At 40.2% G+C, this 25278-nt stretch overlaps 3 protein-coding genes across 7 annotated transcripts in view; 2 read left to right on the top strand and 1 right to left on the bottom strand.

Annotated features, from left to right (window-relative positions):
• PANX3 (pannexin 3) overlaps positions 1–3137 on the top strand; it is a 6802-nt gene extending 3665 nt beyond the window's left edge. The window contains exons 4-5 of the mRNA XM_039356601.1: positions 254–906; positions 2019–3137. Coding sequence (XP_039212535.1) covers positions 254–906; positions 2019–2053 — 688 coding nt within the window. The 3' untranslated portion in view covers positions 2054–3137. The remainder of the gene's footprint in view (positions 1–253; positions 907–2018) is intronic.
• Positions 1–19330, bottom strand: part of SIAE (sialic acid acetylesterase) — a 21378-nt gene extending 2048 nt beyond the window's left edge. Inside the window, exons 1-11 of one of the 3 annotated variants that reach the window (XM_039356598.1) lie at positions 19191–19330; positions 17350–17535; positions 15416–15574; positions 13677–13852; positions 13034–13172; positions 12530–12713; positions 11314–11423; positions 11102–11235; positions 9827–9981; positions 8656–8851; positions 6710–7728 (exon numbers count right to left, since the gene is read on the bottom strand). In XM_039356598.1, coding sequence (XP_039212532.1) covers positions 7492–7728; positions 8656–8851; positions 9827–9981; positions 11102–11235; positions 11314–11423; positions 12530–12713; positions 13034–13172; positions 13677–13852; positions 15416–15574; positions 17350–17413 — 1554 coding nt within the window. In that variant the 5' untranslated portion in view covers positions 17414–17535; positions 19191–19330 and the 3' untranslated portion in view covers positions 6710–7491. Of the gene's footprint in view, positions 1–6709; positions 7729–8655; positions 8852–9826; positions 9982–11101; positions 11236–11313; positions 11424–12529; positions 12714–13033; positions 13173–13676; positions 13853–15415; positions 15575–17349; positions 17536–19190 lie in introns of those variants that run through there. The other 2 variants (XM_039356600.1, XM_039356599.1) reach the window with 2 other exon arrangements.
• SPA17 (sperm autoantigenic protein 17) lies at positions 19003–25278 on the top strand. Of its 3 annotated transcripts, none has more exons than XM_039356604.1 (5): positions 19003–19273; positions 21319–21498; positions 22823–22893; positions 23486–23548; positions 24881–25278. In XM_039356604.1, exons 2-5 carry the CDS (start codon positions 21345–21347, stop codon positions 25097–25099), a joined length of 507 nt encoding a protein of 168 aa, XP_039212538.1. In that variant the 5' UTR covers positions 19003–19273; positions 21319–21344; the 3' UTR covers positions 25100–25278. The 3 variants fall into 3 exon arrangements, with proteins under 3 accessions (XP_039212538.1, XP_039212540.1, XP_039212539.1); XM_039356606.1 differs by lacking the exon at positions 19003–19273 and adding an exon at positions 19546–19676; XM_039356605.1 differs by lacking the exon at positions 19003–19273 and adding an exon at positions 19683–19866.

Below are 25278 nucleotides of genomic sequence, written 5' to 3'. Positions count from 1 at the left end.
TTCTCTCTCTCTTCCCGGAATTTTCACTTACAAAACCACAGGTTAACAGGAAAGCATTACATTGCAAATTTCTCCCTGCATTCATAATATATATATATCAGTGGCTATTCTTGGGATTATTCCTCCTTAACCTCTAAGAATGTCCTCTTCTGTGTTGGTTGTTTTTAAGCCTCGCATGTGGAAAAGTAGCACCTCACTAGAAGAGTTCTAGTTTGTTCTTATTTTTTTTTCTTATTTTTTTTCCCCTCCCCAGGGCTCGCAGTGAGAGATACTTTGAGTTCCCTCTCCTGGAGAGGTACCTGACTTGCAAGCAACGTTCCCACTACTTGATCATCATTTATGTATTGAGGAACCTCTTCCTCCTCTTTCTTCTGGCTGTCAGCTGCCTCTACTTGGGATACTGTCACCCGCAGGTCTTTTTTCACGACAAATTCAGATGTTCAATCAAGGCAGGGCTCCTGGGAGAAGACTCTGATGTTCCAGATTGGATTCCTTGCAAGCTGGTTTTCTTCTCCGTTTTCCAAGTTACCAGCATCTGTCTTGGCTCTGTATACATCCTTGTGGGCCCAGTGGTCCTCTACCACCTGCTTCAGCTGTGTCAGTGGGACAAGCGGCTTCTGTCCATTTATGAAATGCTGCCGGCATTTGATCTCCTGAGCAAGAAAATGCTGACTTGCCCCTTCAATGATCTCAATATCATCTTGCTCTTCCTGCGAGCCAACATCTCGGAGGTCAAATCTTTCAGTAGACTGAGCGTACTGAGTACTCTCAAGGATATTTCACCCAACAAAGAAAGCATAGACACAGTTGTAGATTTTATGACTCTTCTTGCAGGCCTGCAGCTAGCAAAGCCAAAGCATAATTCCAGTGCCAACGAGAATTTGTTCCATCGTGAGAATGAAGTTGGTAAGTAACTCCCACTGAAAGCTGTGCTGAAATCTGCTGGTTTCCCAGGGTGTGTGTGTTTTTTTTTACTGTACAAAACATAGTTCTTGTTTCTCTAGTTTATGCTCAAGGTGTATTCTTTTGATATCTGTGTCTTCTCTTTTGTTACAAGGGAGCAAAGGGCAACCATGTAAATTGTTGCTCCAATACTTTGCAGCCTCTTTGGCTGCTCCACTCCAGATATCCAAAAATACCCACTGAGTCTTTGTGGTGGGTCTTTGTTTGGAATATAACCAAATACAACCCAAGCTACTGTAGTCTGAGGTTGTGCACTTTTTTTTTATATAAGCCAAGGTATTATTTTAATCAACTCTTGTTGTAACTGAGTAGACCTCACAAGTTCTCCTACTTTTGTGGAAAGCTCTGGGAATTTTCTTTCCTTGGAAAAACCTTGTGCAATTACACTTTCTATAACTCCATAAGGGCTGGGGGTAGAATCACTTATTTCCCACATGACTGACCTGATTTTATGACTTTTTTTGTGACTGCGGTCATTAAGCAAACCGATTGCTTGCTATGGGGAGTTTTTGCCAAAAGCTGGAAGTAAACACTGGTTTTCAGCAAAAATGCTGTGAATCATAGTCAGTTGCCAAGTGCCCAAAATGAAGTCATGTGACTGCAGGGGGCGGGGCCTGTTGGAACTTTGGAGTTGGGTCATAAATACCTTTTGTGGGGGATTCATCATAACCAGGGGTCTTCAAACTTGGCCCTTTTATGATTTGTGGACTTCAACTCCCAGAATGCCTCAGCCAGCGTGCCTGGCTGAAGAATTCTGGGAGTTGAAGTCCACAAGTCATAAAAGGACCAAGTTTGAAGACCCCGATCATAACTATGAACAGTTACTATGTGGCTGGCCATAAGGACTAATTGTACTATTTTATTGGGTTGTTATATGCTACCTAAGTCATTTTTCATGAGATAGGAAACTATATAAATTTGGTTAATAAATAATAAATTATATTCCATCTTAACCTCCAGGAGGAAAACAGTTCAACTATCTGAATTACAATATCCAATTCCAATCTAGGAACTGCTGCATCATTTTAATACAGTCCCTTTTTTTCTTATACCAGAAATGAAACCTGCTTTGGAAGCCAAGGAAAAGTGATTCAGGAATGGAGTCGATACTGCACCAAATAAAAAAATTCGAACTGGTGAAGAGCACTGAACGCAAAAAAGGACTTTTCCCTATGTGTACTTGGGTCATCTTTATTCTTTCTTTTGTTGGACCACTGTCCATTAATACTTTTGTTTTCTGCTATTACGTCCATCGATTTCACCCTTATAATAAATATAAATGCACCAGTTTTGTAACTGACCCCTAACTTCTGCATTGTTTTATAGTCTTATAAAGCTATATTGATATTTCCTTTATGGTAACTTCAGCACTTCTGGCCCTACAAATCTCTGCCGCTTTCCTTAAGCTTTGATCGGATACTTTTAAGATCTTCATTTTAAAAGTGGACTTTTGTTACCTCACATTTTCTACTCGGAAGTCACTAAGCAGTTTATATATATAAAAATAAACCTCATGCATTTTTAAAAGAGCGTGTGCACAAAATCCATGGAGGGGACAGTTTGAAATACATCTTAATTGCTTTACACAATAAAGTGAAGCTTAAAAGCTAGATGAAATTGATAAGCTGGACCACCTTTCCAACGTTAAAAAAAAATCTGGATAATTGATTTTAAATATTATTCTTTAAACTTGGCACTATCATCATAAAGACCAGTGAGTAGGTTCACAGGTCTTTATTCATTGTTTATTGCATAAAACTAAAAATAGCTAGGTATGCTCCCCTTTTAAATAATGGTTAGTGTTAAAAACATGCTGAGTCAAAGCTGAACTTTGATGATTTAAGTATTTGACTTGTCAGAGCTGAGCAACAGGCTCAAAAAGAAGCAAAGTATTCAGAGGAAATGCTCTGGTTTTAAATAATTTATGGTTTTAATTAAATATTAAGGGCTGTGGATTTGGGGGAGTCTGTAATTGGTGCCTTCAAGTCAGACTTGAATCTTGCAGAGACTTCTTCCTGAAAATGTTTTTTTTTTGCCCCGTTTTTTGGAAGTGATTTCCTCTTTGTCTTCTTCCCAGGTCTCACCAAGAGAGACTGGTCCAAAGTCCCCCCCCCCCAGCTGGCATTGTTTATTTATTTATTTATGAGACTTATATACCGCTTTAAGTGCAAGCACTCTCTAAGCAGTGTATACCAGTAAGCAATGTATATATATATTTACATTGCCCCCAACAATCTGGGTCCTCATTTTACCTACCTCGGAAGGATGGAAGGCTGAGTCAACCTTGAGCCGGTGAGATTTGAACCGCTGACCTGCTGAACACAGTCAGCTAAAGTGGCCTGCAGTACTGCACTGTAACTGCTGCGCCACCTCGGCTCATTGTTCCTAATGTGGGGGTAAAACTCATGGTCTCCCAATTTCTAACCCAATGCCTTTAACTGTGGCCCCAAACAGGCTTTCTTAAAGTTTAAGACCAGCCTTTTAAACTGTTCCTGGGAAGAAGTGAAGACAGAAATCCAATACAAATTAAACTGATGCTTCAGCATTCAGTAGCAGCACCAGTTCTGCGTTTTAGATGGATAGTTCCTTTTTTTGTAAGCAGCCACATATGCAGATTGTTACATAATGATTGTGAATTATAGCAGGCACAAATAACTTTAACAAGGGAGATCAATGGCCTAGCAAACCCATTATAGAATCTCTTGGTAATTGAATCCAACAGCCTTCAGTGCTCAGTGGAAAAGCAAAATGTAAACCAACATTGACAACATTGAGAGCTTATATTAACTACATCCCCATGTAAGATATCAAAGCATAAAGACACTGAAATGATGTAAGCAAAAGAAAGAATGTATTATCAACTGACAAAATTCACCACGGTTTGTTTTCTCTTTTTTTCATATACCAAATAAGATCTTGGGCTTAAGAATGTAAAAGAAAAAAACAGAAGAATATTATTTATGACAAAGACGAGCATATTTAGAGAAGGGAAAAAACTGCAGAGCAGGCAATGCAGTGTCAGGATTGTCAGACTTGTATCTAACTGTAGGAATCCTTTTTTCTTAAAAGTTTTTTGCAAATATGTAGCTCTGACTGGAAGCATTCTGAAGCTATCTGCGTTTGCCCTAGACCTTGTGAGAAAAAAGATGTTGGACTAAGCTGATCCAAAATGTTTCTTATTTCTTAGAGCCTACATATAATTAGAGGGAAGGCTGAAACTTAAAGCAGTGATCTTAACTTCCTTTAGAGTAATTCCTGCCAGGGTGAATGATTGAATATTCAATTTTGAGACCACTTAAATCAGAAAGAAAATTTGGAATTTTTTAATCATGGGTGGAAATCATACTTCCCCTTTGCTACTGCAGATTATTTCCTCAACCACAACAAAAACACTCTGACTGGCACAACAATGAAAGTATAACTCATTCATTTTTAAATCATACAAGACTATTATCCAAAATATTTGCCTATGCAATCTACAACAATCCAAACACCCATAGATTTCTGGAACTATGAAAGAAGAACAATTGTAAATCAAGAATTTTTGTCTGGCACTTTTTGTACACTTGTAAAGACATTATCAAATTTAGGCCCTGCTCCAGTTTACTTTTAAGGACAAAATGGTAGTCCTTGACTTACGACCAAAACTGAGCCAGTTTTGTTGCTAAGTCAGACAGTTAATGTGGATTTTGCCTCATTTTACAACCTTCCTTGCCATTGTTGTTAAATGAAACACTGCAGTTGTTAAATTAGTAACACGGTTGTTTAGTGGATCTTGCTTCCCCATTGACTTTACTTGTCAGAAGGTCACTATGGCCGTCATAAATGAGTCATTTGCCAAGCATCTGAATTTTGATCATGTGACCATGGGGATGCAGTACTGTTGTAACTTTGAACAGTCAGTAAACAAATTGTTTATATGTCAAGGACTACCTGTACAGTGTTTGGAGTTTTCTCCCAGGTTCACACACGAATGGCTAGGAAGTTTGGGACAAGTGACAAGAATGCTCCATGTCATGTGATTTTAACTGCTAGGCAAATATTTATACTCTTTGGGATAGAAAATCATCACTCTTTGCATATTAAACATAAGTCTGTGCTGAATAATTGCATACTTTTGAATAAATGAATTCAAATGATGAATAATTTTTTCCATCGGAAGTTCTGCATAGAAATTTGAGGATTTAATTTGAGATGCCTGCTGGAGGCTCATGGATTCATTTTCAAAGAATGATTATGTAGACAAACATGTATCTTGCTGTTGTCTGCAGATTTCATTTTAAAGTAGGTATTTTTATCTAGGGTAAAACTTTCCATTAAATTAAGCATGACTTGATTTTTTTAAAAAATAGAATGAATATTACATGCAAACACTCCATATCCTTTCATTTGCAGTTAAATTACCATATTTGCCCTGGCTGTCTCAACACCCATGTAATTATAGGGAACGTTAACACTGTGCTTTTTCATTCCAACTCTTAAATTTGTTAAAGAAAAGAGCCATACAAGGGATCAAAAATATAGGCACAGCACTTGAAAACATTTTAAATGAACGTTCAACCCAGGGATTTGTTTTTAGAATCACAACTGAAATTCTCTTAGATACACCTCCTACTTGCTCCCTAATTTAGCAAAAAAACCCATGTAAATCATGGACTTCAGAAACCCCTACTACAGCTAATCTGAAGTACATCTCGATCTACATTCAGTCCACCCTTGTCATAGATCAATCTTACTCTGCCACAGGAGGGCAAGATCAATTCAATGACAGCTGTTCCACAGTAAGGATGGATGGAGAAGTCACTTGGTCCATATTTAATTATGAACTTAATTCTGCATTGTCCAATCAAGAAATAAGCTGAATCTTACTTCTCCTTTGAAGTATCAACTTCTCTGAATTGTGCAAAGTTCATCAATTTATAAAAAGGGCATTGAGGCAAGTGTACAAAAATGCCAGCATTTCAAAAACAGCAGTTATTAGAAAAAAACAATTACTGTACAGAAATACACACTTTAGCTCAAACAGCAAAACGATTGTGTGCATTTGAAAATAAAATATCCATTTTGATTCAAGCTTTAAAAAAAACAGCTAACATGGAAATAGAACATTTAAAATTGTTAAGTTAATAAAATTACAAGTCCGCAATACACTGAAACTGGCAGACTCACCCATCTATATTCCACAACCCAGTGCCAGAAGTTAATTTTCAAAGAGCAAAGTCAAATAATCTATACCACCTGGAATCCTCTAGCTGAAATAAGTCTAGCACATAAAACATCTATCTTCTCTTACCCTCAAGTCTGTGTTATTTAACACAGATCAATCCATTATTACTGTTTCTTATACACTGAGAAACCTCATGCATCTGCCTGACTGGCTAGGGAATTCTGGGAGTTAAAGTTGCCAAATTTAGAAAACTCTGGTTTAAATAGTATATCCAACAGACGCCAATTCGCTCAGTTTGGGTGCAAAATCCTGGCAAGTTGCTCCTCTAAGACAAACATACAACATGCACACACAAGTGAGGAAATCAAGTTGATCCAAACCCAATATGGGGAAAACTTCCCTGGCTTTTGGCTGGAGCCCAGGATTTTGCTTGAGAAAAGCAATACACTTCTATGTTCTTATTTTTGCAAAGTGACATTGTGCTTTTAATGTAACATTTCATATTTGAAAGGGTTTTACTTGCTGTGAGACTTAGTTGCTGCAAGTGGTAGTACAACATAATGTAGTTCTGGAATAAAATGAAAACCCAAGAGCTTTATTTTAATCTGGAGGTCAACAGTAGTTCACTCCAGGGCAGACAAGATACACAGTCTAGATATCACTTTAATGCATCTGCCAACATCACTCAACTTGCCAAGATTGACATCCAGCAACATCTGGAATGCCATAGCTCGGCCATTCATTTTAGCACAAGGTGTGGCTTGTATTACGCTTACTCTTGTAATAGTTGCATAGAAGTGTGAGGGGGGAGAATGTTGAGTGTTTGTTCTCTGCTTTCCTTATAACATTCCTTTGCAGATCAATTGGGGACAAGAGAAGAGCAAATGGCTGGACTAGTACAGCATTTTGCAACTGGCCCATCCAACCCATATCTGTACTTGGGAACTTGGCCTGCTAAATTTCAGAAGGACGTTTAAACATGTCAATGTTCCCAGAGGAAGCTTTTGTTGACCACCCATCCTGCCTTATCATTCAGAATCCTGGCTCTCTCTCAGGTAACCAGGGGTTGTTTTAGAAGTGGTTTGATTTCTAGCAAAGTACTTATAAAATAATTCCAATTATTATGGCACCTCAGGCAGGTAACAAGAGTAAGAATCGCCAACTGATCCACCCTCCCTGCTATGACCTTTCTGGCAAGTAAGTAACTGGGTTGTTCATTTTAAAATTCTTCTCTGCAGTCATCAACCTGAGAAGTTTACTACTTTGAGAAAAGGCAGCTGTGACTGTGCTCCATACTTCTTTTTTTTTTCTGCACTCTGGGTTTGCAAAATAAGCTGCTGATTCCTCTTTCCACTCTCAGCTCACAGAAAAATCCATGCAGGATTATTGTCGGAAAATGTAATGAAGGGAGGGGCAGGCAATTCCTGTGGATTGTAAATGGGACACTGTTTGTATTCACAAGGCCATTCCGACCAGGCGTAGCGTAAGCCCTTTATGCCATCTGAACAGGCTGGGCTCTGCAGTATTACTGAGTAGGAAGAGGATGACATAATGGATGCCTGTTTCCAACTGCATGTTCCCTGATTAGAACAACACACCTGCAAAAAGGCAAGAGAGAGCAATTGCTTCAATTGCAGATTCTGCATCTTTCAAAGCAACAACGGCTGAGGGCTTGTGTTAATTTGTGAACAAGAGTAAAGAACAGATGTTTTAGTTCTTGTTACTCCCTCTATACATGTAATTTCCCCCCATCTAAATCTCATCCTTTTAATTGTGATGGTTCTATGAATCTCACTGGAGAAAAGATACAATGACTTTCTATGTTAAGGATTAGGGGAACTTGTGCAAAAAATGTATTATTATATTCATTAAAGGTTGCCATAGCTGAATGCCTCTTAACAGGATGACAAGTAGATGATGGTTTAATATATTGCTTCCTACACAGCACAAGATAGGCAGACAACACTCTCAGAATTTCGGCTGAATTTCCCTCTCATGCCTTGTCTTTGTGGGTGCTATGTCTCCCTTCCTTTTGCTCCGTGGTTCGTAAACCTCATCAACTTTAAGATGTGTGGACTTCAACTCCCAGAATATCCCTGTCACACATGCTGGCTGGGGTATTCTGGGAGTTGAAGTCCATGCATTTTAAAGTTGCTGAGGTTAATAGCAATAGCAATAGCACTTAGACTTATATATTGTTTCATAGTGCTTTACAGCCCTCTCTAAGCTCGTAACAGAGTCAGCATACTGCCCCCAACAATCTGGGTCCTCATTTTACCGACCTCGGAAGGATGGAAGGCTGAGTCAACCTTAAGAAATACTGCTCTAGCTCAATCTTCTTTCTCTAACTTTAACAAGGCCATGTAGGCTACACACATACATATGGATTTAGCAGTCACTTTCAAACAGATGGCAAGCAGGCCGTAATTCAAGGCATTGAAAATCCTTCTCCATCCTGGTAGCTACTAGATGTATTGGACATAACCGCTTTAATCCTAAGCCAACATCCCATCCCCATCTTTTACCTCAAAAGTCTTGTTGTCCATGTGATGCAACTGAACACATTCCGCAAAGGTGATATTAAGAAGCCTCTGGGTTTCATTCACTTGCACTCTCTGAGGATAGGGACCCTGGAAGATTATACTTTTCTCCCCATAAGCTACTGATAGTGCTCCAAGATGCAACCTGTAAGCCACAGTCCGCTTATCCCGGGGGTGGATGCTGAAGGACAAAGAAAAGGGATGAGAGGGATCAATTGGAACGAAGGCTCTTTTTTTTTTCATGCTCGTATTTTAAAAGGCTGTCCAGCTGGCAACCTTCAATATTGCAAGTGAAAGCTGGAAGTAAAGGTGACATTTCAAGAACAAGAAGTCTGAATAGATATCAGAGCTGGATAGAGAGATGGGTTGCACACTAATTTAACAAATAAAAGAAATACTCATGCCAGTCAAAGGCTTCTAGAGCCCATGTAATGTCATTACCTGTCTTGTTCTTTTCTGTCTTGCAATCTGCCATCACTCTCTCTTCTTGGTTCCTGCTCTCATTGTTGAGACTGAATCTCAGACTTGGGACATTATAAACAATAGTGCGGTATATTTCATTTCCCCCAAGGGAAAAAAACCATTTCATCAGATAATGAGAACTTTAGTCCACTATAGATTCTGCCCAAAACAAATCTGTTAAATCCCTAAGATGGCCCAAGAGCTTCCAGTGCTTTTGCTAGGACAGGGTAACAGAGTCGCTTTCTCAGGTACTGCCAATTAGTACTATTTACTAGATCAGAGGTCTCCAACCTTGCCGACTTTAAGATTTATGGACTTCAACTCCCAGAATTCCCTAGCTGTCCCTGTACAAATGGCCTGCTCTTCCAGTCTCAGCTTTGTTTCTGATCAGACTGGAATCCAGTTCATCCTTCTTTCAACCAGCTTTGGTCCACCCTCCTAATCAAAGTCACCATCTCTGTTTTCCCATCTACTTCAGTTTCTTCACACAGCACGTACCCATCACTTCAGTTTCTTCATTCATTCCACCTGCTTGTTTCTCCCTATGGCGCTGCCATCTTTGATTCCCTTACCAAGACTGATATGACCCCAATGCAGTATCAGTCTTCCCCCCCCCCCAAAAAAGCATTTTTTAATGAGGGAAGAAAACTTACAGGAGAGTAGAGGACAGATCTCAAGCAATTTTAAAACGTACCTGCCATAAGGAGATTCATTATCACCAAGATCTATGGTAACAGCCATGAAAGTATTGGGCATTCTCTTGTTAGGGACATAGCCATAGTCTGCAGTCTGATGCCACCGAATACGTGGAAATTTGTCGTTTGTCTGCACTTGGACAGCTGTACATAACTGAAGGCGGGTAAAGAATGGACAGCTTCAAGAAGATAGCCACGGATTTCACAACTTATTTGTCATTCTAGTCAGCTCCTACTTAAACTGAAAGACTCTGATACAAATCATGGACAGAACTCTAGCTATGGAAGATCCGATCCTTACCCCGAATAACCATCATTCATTCAGTTATGATTGTAGAAACATACAGAATCTGAGAATGGAAACAGCCCATAGTTGAGCATTATACTCCACCAACAAATGATCCTTCTTGGCCCCAAAGGCAAATTCTTAGGTTTCTGCACTATAAGAGCAGCAAGTGGGAAAATCAAACCTTTTGCATAATTTCACTGTCTCAATATTAGGCAGCCATCATCAACATGGCGTCTTTCATATGTAGTAGATTAACTCTTATAGTTCTCAGGAATAAGAATTATAGTTAGGAAAGTGGCATTCTGTCTGAAGAACTATGAGAATTAAAATCCAATGCATCTGGAAAACAAGCGGGAGAATGACAAACCAGCGGCTTCAAAAAAAAACCACATACATTATTAGAGACCTAATGGCTAAGATTGCTGCTTAACAGTTACAATTCTTGATGCACTGTTCTCTATGGCTGAAACAGACAGGAGCTGAGGTGTGCGATCTTTCATAGTATGTATGGATCCATGAATCACAGTGAGTCATAATCTGTTTAGTTTTGGCTGACCATATATATATATCCAGTTACGTGCTTGGTCATCTGAACCAGTCCACTGAATTTATCAACAATCTATGATTAAAACCCACAACTTAGAGCAATGTGCGAATCTAGCCAACGCTTGGAAGAGGAAAGCATGCATGTGGAAATATGAACCAATATTTATCAGATTAAGGATTTCATAAATAACCAGGAACAGAAGACATCCAAAGCTATATATGACTGATTTAGAAAAAAAAAACACATTTTCTACATACGTCCTTTGCATTTTATGGTGTCGATCGACCATAAAACATTCACATTAAAAGCTTGATATCGTCACATCTACTTAGAGAGGAAAATTCTTCCTCTTGAAAAAAGTGACATCAACATTTAAAGGGACAGATTTAAATGAGCCCAAATAACCTGCCCAAGAGTGGACTTCCATCCTACACTTACCTGAACAAAGCCAAAGGGAAACTGCTTGTTGGTTTGGCCATCAGATCCTTCATGAAAGGCTTTTCGCCAATCGTCGATGAGTGCAGGAAATGTGCAATTGTACAGATCGGTGTTCATAAGAGTGTTGGCTTCCCCTGCAGTAGACCAAGGTCGAATACATTAGCAGCGGCAGCATCATTCCAGCTCAATCTTGCACTGGTACTCAAACATACCTTGATACCATATAACTCCTTGGATGGTCATGTTGATGAGAGGGTGAATCATTGCGTTCCAAAGCACTGATACTTCTCGGGGACCAGCATCAAGGTACAAAGGAGGACTTCTGTAACACAGCATGAAAGAAAAGGAGTAAGGAGTTCTCACCAAGCAGATTCCTAAGGATCAGAAGCTTTCTTTGTAAAAAGAAAAACAAGAACAAAAAGACAGCTTGGTAGTCACAGACACCTGAATTACTTCTACAAATAACTTTATTAGTGTTTTTGAAGTAAAAAAGTAACAACTAATATTAGAAACAGAAATTAAAGAACAGAAAGAAAATACAAAGCCAAAAGTGCAAAACAAGAAAAAGGAAAAGAAATACAAAGAAACGTCTTCCAACTTTCTGTTACAACAGATACAAATATGGCCTGGAATGGACCTCTTACTGTAAGGCTACAATATGACTTTTATTTTTTCAATTATCTAGTATTTTTCTAATAATCAAGCTCTATAATATAATTGCATTTTTTTCCTGTTTCATGCAAAACATCCAAAACAGGCACCTAAATTACTGACCACTAATGTCATCAAGGATCAGACCTGCTACATTGTGGGGGGAAAAACACTTTAGTAAAATAACTTTCTCCAACTGATGTTGTTCTGGAACATGGTCCTTTAATGTGCAATACACATAAAAGTGCAACATAAGGAAGGCACATAATCACACACACTGAATCACAGCACTCACAAGATTGTAGGATTGGAGGAAGGAGAGAAATAATGACTAACTTATGGGTTCCTTTCATGCCTTCCTCTAATTTGTTGAGGAAAACTCTCCCCTGTAACTAGTATGGGTTGAAATGGATGATTACACATTTTCACTGCACCCAAGAGCATTGGACTCATCCTAAATTAAGCAGTAGAGTAAACTAGAATGGGAAAAATGTCATAGTTACATGGACAAAAGATGTTAGGAGATTATAGAGACTTATGACTCTCTCCGAGCATTAAGCCGTAATGGTGATTTTTAGCTTAATGCAATGTGCAAACACAGCCAGAATCCTTTGCAAAGCAAGGTTTATAGCTGAGTATGTGAACAGAACCTTGGCCAACTGGAGACTGGAGGTTAATCAGTGAAATAAATCATGGCTCAGCCAATAAGCAAACCCATTTTCTAGGATGGAAAGTATCAGATTAATTAAAAAAGACACAGAAGCCAATTTTCCTTACCTCTCAATATACTGTAACAGCCCACATTCATTCAAGGCCTTCTTGGAGGACCAGGCCTCAATTGGAGTCCCTCCCCAGGAGGTATCTATTAAACCTATGGGGTACTTGAGTTTCTCAAACAAATACTGGCCAAACAGCCAACATACTGCAGAAAAGTAGCTGAAGTCTCCGTGGCCCAGGTTTCCTGTGTAATGGAATATTTTTGTGAAAATTTAGAACATTTTGACGCTTTGGAAATAATAAAATTATTAACTTAAACTTATTAGAAAATATGCATTGTAAAAAGATCAAGCATGAAGGACCATTCAAATAATTAAGCCTAACCCTCACACACCATCTGGCCTTCCAATACCTGCTATTCCTTCAAATATGTTGTGCTGGCAAAGTTGCCATTATCCAGCTAAAATGGCCAGTTCTTAGCCCACCAATCAACCATAACATGAAAAATATCTTATTGGTCCTGCCGATTTCTTGCTAGAAGATTGACTTAAGTCAGGCTCTTACTGGCTGTTGGAATGGACCACTGCAAGTTGACGCCTCCAAGGTCTTGCAGTTCCACTTCTGACTGAACAAGGGCAGTGGAAAATATCCGCACAAGGGGATACTTGGATGCATCTTCCATCTCCTTGCTAGCATTGAATATCTAGGAAGCAGAGAAGATTCCACTGAAATTGCAATTAAAAACAAGTACAGTCATACTTGCAGGTAACAGAGCAAGCCAGGATCAGCTGTGATCTGCTGGTCTCCCTCCCTTGTTGGTATTCTAGCACACAGTGACTCAACATTTCCTATTCCCCATTGACCTTGCTCATCAGAAGGTTGCAAAAGGGGATCACATGACCTTGGGACACAGCAACGGTCATAAATGTGAACCGGTTGCCAAGTGGCTGAATTTTGATCACGTGATCATGGAGATACTGCAAAGGTCGTAACTCTGAAAAATGGTTATTAGTCACATTTTTCAGTGCTGTTGTAACTTTGAATGGTCACTAAAAACTACTTGTTAGCCCAAAATATCCTTTCAGCAAAAGCTGTTCTCAGCCTTGAACTAAGTGGCTCAAGATCAGTTCCCAGAATGCTTTGTCATTTGATCTCTCTTGTGCAGGGTCCTTAAAGCACAGCTGGAATTCATAGGAATGTGGTTCACCTGTGAAACAGTCATCTCCATGTTACTCTGTCCACTGCAAATCCAGACATCTCCAAAGTAGATATCTTTTAGTGATATATTGGACACTTCTTCCTTGATGTACTGGTGTACCTCTATAGTATAAGGACCTCCTTGGGCCACGGGATCCAGCATAATTTTCCAAGTGTCACAGTTTTCTGATAATATAGATAGAAAAAAAAAAACAAATTAAATCCAGGCTTGATATCAACATGGAACTGTTCAAAAGTAATGAATGCACTAATATCAAGCCAAATTTTATTTGCTTACAGACCAACGTTTATCACAAACTTGGTTAGAAAACATCATTAGAGTAGAGATAATGAGGAACATGCAAAGAAGATCTGTGCCAGGAAAGTGGCTTACAATTATGATCTCATCACTGAGAAGACCCAGTCATTTGCACCTGCCGATTCACTCATACGTGAAAAGCAAAGAACAGAACTGCCAAGCTGAAACCAGATGATTAGGGAATATTTTCTAAGCAAGTTAGAATCATGGTGGGAACCTGGGTCTCCAGATGCTTCCTGCAAAATCTTCCAGCAACCATTAATACTGGCCTGGCTGACTGAGACTGACGGAAGTTTTCCAGAAAAGCATCTGAAGGATCTCAAACTTCTAATGTTCGATTTAGAGCAGCTTGGCTGTTTGGGAATTCTGGGAGTTGAAGTCCACACATCTTAAAGTTATCAAGTTTGAGAAACACTGATTTAGAGTATTGAAAGGCCAATGCCAACTCTTTAAATCAAGCCTGGTTCAAATGGCAATGAAGAGAAACAAAGGACAAATTTTACTCCTTCTAGTGGATTGTTAAACAGCAGCATTTTATGCCAGACTGTTTTAAAAGCAGTTCCATGTAAAACAGATTGGAGCTCTCACTGGGACATGGCTGGCTATCTTAAAAGAGGAATGCAGCTGAAAAACACCATGAAGCTGGCAAAGGGCACCTTTCCTGTCACCATCAGGTCATCCAAAGGAAGTGACGGGTCAAAGGGTACTCCCCCACTAGCCTCTTGTGGTTTTGAGCAGTAGTCTATTCACTGGAGATCAGTACCTTTCCTAGAATGACCAAACCTGACAGATTCTCTTTATTGTGCCATTACCAAAGTTCAATGTTTTTGTAAGAAACTGATGATTTATTGCCATATTTTTTCTCCTTGGCATTTAGTAAAGCAGTTCTGCTCACCCAGGTGCCACAATCATAGCTTTATTTGGATGCCTGCACCAAGCAGCAGCAGTTAAACTTGATGGCCTGAAGTGTAAGAAGGAAATATACAGACACCCGTACAGAAATGGAATCAAATCAAAGATAAATCTAGAAAGAAGCCCATTTTGGCATCTAACATTTCCAACTGAGGGAACTAGGTATGTGTAGCCTAACAAACAGAAGGACTAGAGGTACTGTTGACTATTCTCCAAAGCATCTGAGTGCAGGACAAGTAGTAACAGGTGGAACCTAGAACGAAGGAGAAATTTCCTGACAGTGAGAACAAATAATGAATGGAACGACTTACCTCTGGAAGTTGTGGGTGCTCCATCACTGGAGGTTTTTAAGAAAAGACTGGACAGCCATTTGTCCAGAATGGTATAAGGTCTCCTGCTTGAGCAGAGGATTGGACTAGAAGATCTCCAGGATCCCTTCCAACCCTACTATTCTATGTTCTATGTATGAGCATTGGGACAAGGAAAGACATGTACACATTGTTAGTATTTTGAATTACCTTCCATCTGTACCATTTTGGTTACAACACTGTGATTCTGGGAGACTGTCAGCGTCACCTTGGAACCAGGATCTCCAAAGCCCCATATGATTGCACGAGATGGTTCCTTCTGGAGCACCATATGATCAGCATAATAGGAAGCAAAGTGAAACTTAGCACCTGAGACAGACAAAAGGGCAGGACAATCTGATTTACAGCTGCAGCTTCTCAAAAATACTCCATTCAATTCTGAAGACATTTCTGAACAGCAAAAATAGCTGGCAATTTTTAGAGGTTGTCAAGGAAGCATATTACTGAGAAAGAAAGAATACGTCTCAGATGCATTAAAAAAAAACTCTGAAGATTACACAACTACTTTCAGTTTTGCTCTTTCACATGATCGTATTTTTCCTGTTTTTTCAACTGAAGCTGTTTTCTGCTGCTCTCCCCACCACATGTACATTCATACAATCTCCCATTTCCTTATCCGGAATGACCTTTGGAATTCCACTTTTATAGCACTAGTTTTGAGGAAAGTATGATATAAAATGTGTATCTGTATCTTTATGTGTGAATATTTTTTCAGCCCAATTCTCCAAAAAGAGACCATTTCTGCCATGTGATACTTTGTGACTAGGGAGGAGACTCTGCCTGCAGTCTACTATCTGTCCCTGATTCCCTCCCCATTGCAGGAGAAAAATGGAGGCCACTTTGCTTTCTTGCTATTATGAATTTAAACAGTGCACTATTGTCTCCATTCAACATGCTGAACCCTGCTTAATTAAATACAGCTCCTGTGTACTCCTGTCACGATACCTAAGCAAATACAGTTTAATGGGATTGCTAGATTCACATGTCAAAACAATGCCTAGGTTTTCACAATGTCCTGAACACAGCTAACCATCTCATTTTAGTCTAGTCTAGCATCTTGTAGAAACCCAGCTGTTAAGTCTTTAAATAACCTGGCTCAGCATATTGTGTGAGCAAAGCCATAAAAAAAGAATTTAAAAACATCCCTCCTTCTCTCACAGCTATGGCAATCCTATACTTATTTACTTGAAAGTCACTGATACAGAGATACATATACAGCATTACATTCTTAACAGAACTTGAATGACTGAAGGAGAGGAATCAGTCCTCTTACATTTTATTTGAGGCTACCTTAAGCTACTTTTTAAGAGAGTTATTAGAAATATAGATTGACAAATATTGGAAGGTAAACACTTAAATGAAGGCTCCAGCAGCCAATATTTTTCTCCCTTCATTTGAAGCTCTGTTAGCAAGAATCAATTTAGTATTTAACTGAGTTACAGCCTGGTTTGTTTCATACTCTACTATAACATTTCCAGATGTTACAGAATATAGGCAATAGTGGGTGATATGCAACAGAAGTTGAACTAGTACAGGATGCCAGGCAAGCAGTGTTTCCTTGTACAGTTGTGTAGTAGGAACTACTGCATGTTGCTTTTCAGGATACAATGTAAAGTTGAAAATTGGAAAACTCAATGAGAAAACTGCAAAAAAATTTAATAAACCTTTTATCAAAAGGACAATAATCCTAAGCAACTATTAACAAAACTCTTAAAATATACAATCCTGAATACACCAGGAGTAAATTCTTCTGGGACACTGAACTCAAGGGATTTTCTTTGTAAATATGTTTAAAGTCAGAAGGAAAACTGACATATACTGTATTCCTCTACTGAGATGAACTAATTATCCTCACCAAATGCTGAACCAAACTTTGTTCAGTTTTGCTCAAGAAAGCTCAGCCTATGCAAGATACAAATAAAAAGCATCTGGTGGAAGCTTAGCATCATGGAAGGGAAGCAAATTCCTACCAGCTAAATGCTGTTATTGTACTTTTAAACAGACACTGATTTCTCCACATTGCACTTGCCTGGCCAGTAGTGCTCATTCACAAGTAGAAGCAACAACTGTCTCTTCTCACTCACCTGCTGTATAAGCCAAGAGCAACATGAATGGCAAAGAAACCTCCATCGTCCTTTTTGATATCATGAAGTCAGAAAGTCAGCGCATACAATTCTGGGAGCAGAGAATGTCCAGAGTCTGTATCTTAAAGACACCAATCTCCTTGTGACCTCACACTGGGCTGATCCAAGCCTTGAAGTAACATATGACTGGTAGGGGAAAAGTAACACAGCTGTTTATAGGTATGGCAACCTTGTCACCACCCAGCAGAAATCAATCCTTAATAATGCTCCAGAGTTTCAAGCGTTAGGCTGAGATGAAAAAGGCCATTTGACTGTATCCAAAATCTGACCCACAGGATTCCCTTATGATTTGTCCCTCTTCTGAAAATGTGCTTTCTGAATTTGAGCAAAAATATAGCTTCTGAAGCAGAAAAAAGGCTGTAAGGATAGCAAAGCAGTTGAATGCTTCCCAGTACCTCCTCAGAAATTTGTTTGAATTCCAATTTATCTCAGTGGTAGATTATTGGCGCTTGTAACTCTGCAAATCCACAACTTGGGCTTAGTAAATAGAGGGGCCAGGTTCCCCAACTTAATTTTTAAAAAACAAAAAACAAAAATCTGGTTTATTCACAAAGCCATGGTAATCAAGTTGCACACAATCCTCTTAAACCACACAATGCTTTCATGTGTAAACCCTTTCCAACACCTCTGAAACTTTACCCTTTTTACTACAAAAGAATGGCTTGCATAGTATTCTGAAAGCTCAGCTAAGCATTTCAAATGAGGAGGATATGTGTGCAAACCCATATGGGAACCCCCAGGACACCCCAGGAGTGCTGGATAGATTGGGAAGCAAAAAAAAAACAACAAAACATCCCAGGCAAAAGCCCGGGCTTTGTCCTGGTACAAGACCACTCAGTTTTGCCTACCACAGTACAGTTATTTGCAGTTTGGTTCATACATAATGACATACATTAGAAATGGAGATTTTGGGTACACATTGGGTTCATACAGAATGACAAATGGTGTTATTGTCTGTACTATTCAAAAACTTAAAAATACAAATGCCAAAGGGGGGGGGGAGAAATATTTTTTCCCCTTTGACGTTTGTATTTTAATTTTATATTATAATTTACATATGTGTATGTGTCTGTATATATATAGATATAAAATTAAAATACAAACTTCAAAGGAAAATATATGTATATTGTATGTGTATAAAAAGGACTTAAGTGTGGAATACGTCCCAAGAGGACTAAATCCACACAGCAGCCTAGCAGGGAAACGGCCGAGGGATTCTCACAACATGCTAAGACATGGCTTTTTTATGACTCGTGGACTTCAACTCCCAGAATTCCTGAGCCAGCATGGCTCAGCTTGGAAACCTCTCCCTTTCCTCTCAGCATGGCTGGCTCAGGAATTCTGGGAGTTGAAGTCCACAAGTCATAAAGGAGCCAAGGTTGCCTACCCGTGCTGATATGTTGTGCTGCCTTGATGGGCGAATCCAGCCTCATCTCTGGATTCTAATATATCTGCTCTAATATCCCTTTCTGCAACCTGGCGCCCGCCCCTCCCCCCCGGAAACTTTGGACTGCAACTCCCATCTCCGCCCTCCTGGCCTACCCCATCTGCAAAGCCACAGGGGATCAACCACCTGCCCCACTGGCTTAACCCGGACGGCGCCGGGCGGAGGCCCTGTCCTGAGACACCCCCCCCCGCCGCCCGAAGGTTGACAAGAGGCCTGGTGTGTGACGTCACCGCGGCCTCTCTGTGACGCCACCGCCCCGGGCCCGGTCTAAAGCGCGGCCTCAGGCGCACCCTGCCCGCAGAGTCCCAACTCCATGGGCCCTGACAGGACGTACTAGGAGCGCAGGCTCCCCGCTTGGACCTTAAAACCTCGGCCGCGCCACCGCCTCCTTCACCGGCGCCCAAAAGAAGATCCGAGGTGAGGCGGTGAGGCGATTTTAGTTGAGAACCGGCTCAAGAGGGAGGAGGAGAAGAGGAGGAGGGGAAAAGGTTTGGTCGCTGAAGGGCGGAGCTTATAGCCAATCGGCAGGCGGGGGAGGCCGACCTCCCGTAGGAGAAGCCAACTGAGCTGAGGCACATGGGCGGGACAGGATTTTAATTGGGGGCGGGCTCAAGAAGGAGGAGGAAGAGGAGGGGGAAGGGTTTGGGTCGCTGAAGGGCGGAGCTTACAGCCAATCAGCTGGCGGGGTGGGCCGACCTAAAGAGAAGCCTACCGCGCGATTTTCCGCTCTATTGGCCCTCCCCGCTTGCCGTCTTAATTGGAGTTGCTAAGCAACGGGAAGGACGCTGGTCTTTATCCTTGCGGACAAAGGAGTAAAAGGGTAAAGGCGGCTTGGTGAAGATCCTCCTGACCGGCCGGGGAGCCGAAGAGGACGGGGCGGCGTGGGGGCTCTGAGCGCCTCCCCCGGTGGTGTTAGCTCCAGGCTGGGAAGGAAGGGACGCAGGCAGGCCAGGAACCAGGGACCTGGCTGCATCAGAACAAGAGTGCTTTTGAGCATGGGCAGAGTACAGGTAGTCCTCGACTTACAACAGTTCATTTAGTGCCTGTTCAAAGTTACAATGGCGCTGAAAAAAGTGACATCACCGTTTTTCACCTTATGACCGTTGCAGCATCAGGTGATCAAAATTCAGAGCAACTGTCTCATACTTACGACGGTTGCAGCATCCATGTGATCCCCTTTTGCGACCTTCTGCCAAGCAAAGTCAATGAGAGAAGCCGGATTCACTTAACAACCGTGTTACTAAACAACTGCAGTGATTCACTTAATTACGGTAGCAAGAAAGGTGGTAAAATGGGGCAAACCTCACTTAACAAACGTCTCGCTTAGCAACATCCATTGTGGTCGTAAATTGAGGACTACCTGTATTTCGCCCCATGAAGAAGAGGCTTCCATTCTTGTTCTGTTCCCTGATTTTCAGAGATACATGAATACAGCCCCCATCGTTCTCAGCAAGCATGGCTGGGAATTCTGGGCGCTGCATCTGAGCGTATCCGGAAAGGATCAAGCAGGGTCAGAGGTGTGACTGGGAGAAGTTGTGGGTTCCAGATGAACCTCCTTGCAGGAATCCAACAATGGTTCAGTCCCAGCACAGTGTGTTTGGGGGGGGGATGCACATACTGAGTCAAAAGACCACAAAATTGAGTCTGACGTTTCTCTGTAATGCAACAATATTTCTTCGCAAAGAAGCTGAGGGCAAAGATTCTGGCTTCTGTGTCTTAAGCAGGCTCCTATTTTGTAGCCTTGCTTTATGCCATATTTTTCGCTGGGAAATCTGATGAGTCTATTCAATACTAAATGTTGCTAAGAAGGGTAAAGTAAAATACTGTAAAGCAGGGATGTCCAATCTTGACAACTTGAATCCCTGTGGACTTCAACTCCCAGAATTCCTAAGCCAGCCATCCTCATTCTAGCTGGGGAATTCTGGGTGTTGAAGTCCAAAATTGCCAAGGTTGGACACCCCTGCAATTTAGCCTAAACTTGAGCAGGCATGCAGCCGCAAATAGACATGTTTATCTCTATATGAGAGTCAATTCAAGAAAACTTAGTGAATTCTCTATGTTCCTAAATTTAGTTATCCGTTTCCAGTTAATTTGGGTGATTCTGAGATAGGTGGACTAATAGTTTGCTTCAGATCAGAGCAATTCCTTGTTTAAAATGTTGTTACAATCAGATACTTTGTAGTAATTTTTAAAAAGATTGAATAGTGTGAGCTTGACATTCAGATTTATTTTTTTATTCTGCCTTTAGTAACTCAAGGTGGCAAAGATACACTTCCTCCTTATATTTTTGCCACAATATCACACTGTCAGGTGGGGTTGGTCTCACCTCGGCTAAGAAAAGGAGATGAGCACCACCCTATAGAGTTGGACACGACTGTAAAGGGGAAACCTTTATCTTTTTATCCATTGTTTAATGTCTTATTTAGATTATAAGTCTTACTAGTTGTTCTTGTAAATTCTAGGTATAAGAGAAGCTTATCCAGAAACAATGGCTATTCCGTTCTCAAACACCACTCAACGCATTCCTCCAGGATTTGCCAATCTGCTTGAAGGGCTTGCCAGGGAAGTCTTAAGAAACCAGCCTGACGATATACCAACTTTTGCCGCCAAGTATTTTGAATCTCTCCTTATTGAAAGAGAAAGTAAGTATAAATTGACTGTATTCAAGATTCTTAACGTATATCTGCATTCTTGGGTTTCATCTGGTTTGCAAAAAAAAAAAAACCAAAACCCCAGTATTTATTCATTTAGGTATCCATTCTTTGTTAAAACTTGATGAATCTTTACTGGAAATTCATAGAAAAAGGTGTTGCATTTTTAGCTTTATTTTTGCTTTATTAAATAGATCTAAGTCTAGAATATGAGTAATATAGAAGAGGGAGATCGTGAACAGGTTTGGTTCCCCAACCTTAGATCTTTTTGCTTCCCCAACCAACTCCCAACTCCCGAGATTCTTTTCCAGGTTCCCGTCTCCGACAGCAGAAGGGACAGATGCCCTCTGCAGCCCCTGGCCCAGAGAACAGCCTTATGCCTTTCCTCCCTTACCACTCCTTCCCGCTACGATCCGCAAGACTCTCCACATTGGCCGAGACGTCCGTGGTCCGCTGACCTGGTGGAGCTCTCCATATTCTTTGTTAAAACTTGATGAAGTGCTGTCCGGTTTAGCCAATATGTAGGTTCTGAGTGGGACTGTTCTCAAATGCTCAGTCCCTTCTTTCTGTTACGCTCAGATTGGTAGGTTTGGGTTTACTATGTATACATATACATCCTATCATACTATAAAGAGTATTATATCTTTTTTCCTTGGAATCAGGCAATTTGCCATGGCCAGCTCAGCCTGGCTGGCTTGCCATAGTCATCTTGCCACAGCCGGCTCACCCCAGCTTACTCACTGCGGGACTATTCAACATGGGATAACTCAACAGTGGAACGAGTGAATTGCAGAGGGCCTTGCCTTGTTTTAGATTTGAAGGACTTTTCAAGTTAGAAGCCCTTCAGACTGGGGTGAGCCAAAGCGTGGAGTCCCAGCAATTCACTTGTCCCTCTCTTGAGTTATCCCTCATTGAATTGTCCTGGGACAAGATGGCCATAGCGAGACAGTGAGGACCAGTTGTCCTAGACCATTTTTTCCTCTTTATTGTTGTTCGTCTATCAATTTCGATGAAGACCTTGACATCTTGTGGGTTATGGGCCATTAACGATGTGTCCGTAGGTGGCTAATAAGACCGATGTTGTTACACCTGATTGAAATTACACCTACTTGAAAAGTTGTTACACCTACTTGAAAAGCTGTTGAGCTCTCTACCTGTGGTTGTTTACCTTTTTTTCAGTTAAGAAATGTCCACTGTTCATAAAGGAATGTCAAGTGTCATTATGATTCCCAATTTCATTAAACACCGTTTGTCCAGGAAGCTTTTTTTTTTTAAAGAGAACTCAGTATTTTTTTTTTTAATCGTGTCTTTTCAGAAACTGGATATGATCCAACTGAATGGGGAGCAAAACTAGAGGACCGATTCTACAATAACCGTGCTTTCAATGTAAGTATTATTATATAGTAAACAATTCCCCACCCCCACTTTGACATGCAGGACTTTGAATCAAATATAGGAGATTAAAATCCGGTTTAAAAATAATAGCCATGAGGTTAGTTAGGATTATTGACATATTTTCCAAAGGAGTAGGGATTATTTATTTATTAAATTTATCTCACTGCCATGCAACTCTGGGCAGTTACAGTAATTAATTTATACAACAATGATTTGTGAAAAACTTACTTAGAAAAATGATGAGCGTAAATCTAAAATTTCTCCTACTACGGAAATTCAAGTTCACTAGCTTCACCCTCTGACTGTTATAGTTTTAAAATCTCCACTGTCGTACTTAACTGTATCCATAAAAAGGACTGAAATTACTTGTTTTCTTATGAAGCAGCAACTTCATTTTAATGGATTCTATATAAGGAACAATGAGAGCTTGGCATACAATTAGCAATCTTGTCACCATGTTCTCAGTTACCATTCCAATTATTTGTCTTTAAGGTTTTACTTGCATCAAAATTCAGTGGGGGGGGGGAAATAATCTGTACCAATAGGTTCCCCATGGATCAATAATACCCTCCTGCTTTTTCAGGAACTTGCACCACCAGGAGATGGAGTTAAAAAGGAAGTGAAAGAAGAAAGTACTGGAAAACCAGTGAGTAATTTTTCCAGAGAATAATTGCATACCTTTTCTAAGCTAGCCTTTATTGTAGATAATAGTTGCTGACTTTGGTGTGCCTAGAAATCTTTAGTGAGGTTGTCTACTCTCATAGAGGCCAACATTAATTTTATATATGGTGCAGCCAGGGTAAAATTGATGAAGGCCCATTAGTAATTTTTCCTTTGGAAGTTTAAACAATTGAAAGAATTTTTCTCACTAAAATTAGTAAATACTCCCTCTTCAAAACCACTTGGCATAAAGAAATGCCACATTTCCCCTGAAGACTAAAATTGCCTCTTCTATATTATTCATATTCTAGACTTAGATCTATTTAATAAAGCAAAAATAAAGCTAAAAATGCAACATCTTTTTCTATGAATTTCCAGTGAAGATATGTATGAAGAAAAATAGAAACGCCAACTCTGAGCAGTTTAAAATGCTTCTTAAATCCCACTAGTTTTAGCCATCAAGACACTTGGCAAAATCCTGTGCATATTTTAGCAGCTTTAAGCACTGCTAAATTTACCCAGTGAAGTTATCACAATTGAAAACTATTTTAACTTTGCCTGTTTTACCCTTTGCATTCTTTCTGTATAAATAAAACTAAAGACATAGATAGCGTGAAATTGCAGTCTGTACTTTTATTTAGTCGCTAGATTTATATTATCTTTATGATTTATATTACTATATCCTTGCTACACCAGTGCACCCATATAAGAAAGAGGTTTTGCTGATGGGTGGTCTAAAACTCAGACAAATAAAACAGCTCAGCTTCAGCAGGGAATGGACAAGCCAGATACTGGTTAATTTGACCACTACATCCTAAGACCTTTTATATTGGTATTTTTCTTTTTCCAAATAGGGATAGCTTGCTGTTGGATGAACAATTGGCATTATCTAAGCATTAATTTGGGCATTCGTACCAGGCAAAACTTTCTTTGAAAACTGTGCAAACATTGCCCAACTGGTATTTGCAGAGTCTAGTATTCAAAATAGCCCTACTGATTTTTGGGCGGATGGGGGGAGAAACTGGGGAGAATATATATATTTTAAAAGTGAAAGAAAAGCAAGATGCATCTTACTCCCCATCTAAGCTTCAGCATCAGTCTTCTAAAGTAGGCCGATTCATACAAAATTGATTCACATTTGTTGTAGCTTAATTTTTTGTCCTTCCTTCCTTCCTTCCTTCCTTCCTTCCTTCCTTCCTTCCTTCCTTCCTTCCTTCCTTCCTTCCTTCCTTCCCTCTGCACACCCCTTTTTGAAACCCGGTGGGCAAAGTGCAAAGGTGGGAAATGTAAACTTGGTTTTCTTTTTAAAATTGTAAAGGTGATGGAAGAAGACAAGCCTGTTGTGGATATTGAAGGGACCTTATCGGAAGAACAAGCTGCTATAAAAATCCAGTCCATTTTCCGAGGATACAAAGCAAGAAAAGAAGTGAAAGGCCAAGAAGAAGGAGAAGATGAAGAAGGGAAGGAACCTGGAGAGACAGACAAAGAAGCTGGGAAGGAGGAAGTATCAAGTGAGCCTAATAAAGAAGCACAATGATCAGACTCACCCGTTCCATCAACAGTCCCATCTTCAAACAGGCGTAAGGCAAGGTCCCATCGGTCTGCTTAGAAACAACCTGCCAAGTTTATTAAATAAACCATACAGTTTAAAGCTGCATGTCATCTTGGTGCTCATCAGTGGATCAATAAACTGACCCTGTTTTCACGTGGAAAGAT

The sequence above is a fragment of the Crotalus tigris genome, unplaced genomic scaffold (assembly GCF_016545835.1).
Source record: "Crotalus tigris isolate CLP2741 ecotype Arizona unplaced genomic scaffold, ASM1654583v1 scf7180000018825.4774228, whole genome shotgun sequence".
Taxonomy (NCBI): Eukaryota; Metazoa; Chordata; class Lepidosauria; order Squamata; family Viperidae; genus Crotalus; species Crotalus tigris.
The sequence above is the reverse complement of the archived record's forward strand: the minus strand, read 5'-3'. Positions and strand labels throughout refer to the sequence as shown.

Bases quoted from the DNA above. Each gene is read 5' to 3' on its own strand.
- SPA17 (XM_039356604.1), top strand. From the start codon at position 21,345: ATGGCTATTCCGTTCTCAAACACCACTCAACGCATTCCTCCAGGATTT. The intron at 21,499-22,822 runs GTAAGTATAAAT...GTGTCTTTTCAG, and splicing joins TCTCCTTATTGAAAGAGAAA to AAACTGGATATGATCCAACT. The intron at 22,894-23,485 runs GTAAGTATTATT...CTGCTTTTTCAG, and splicing joins ACAATAACCGTGCTTTCAAT to GAACTTGCACCACCAGGAGA.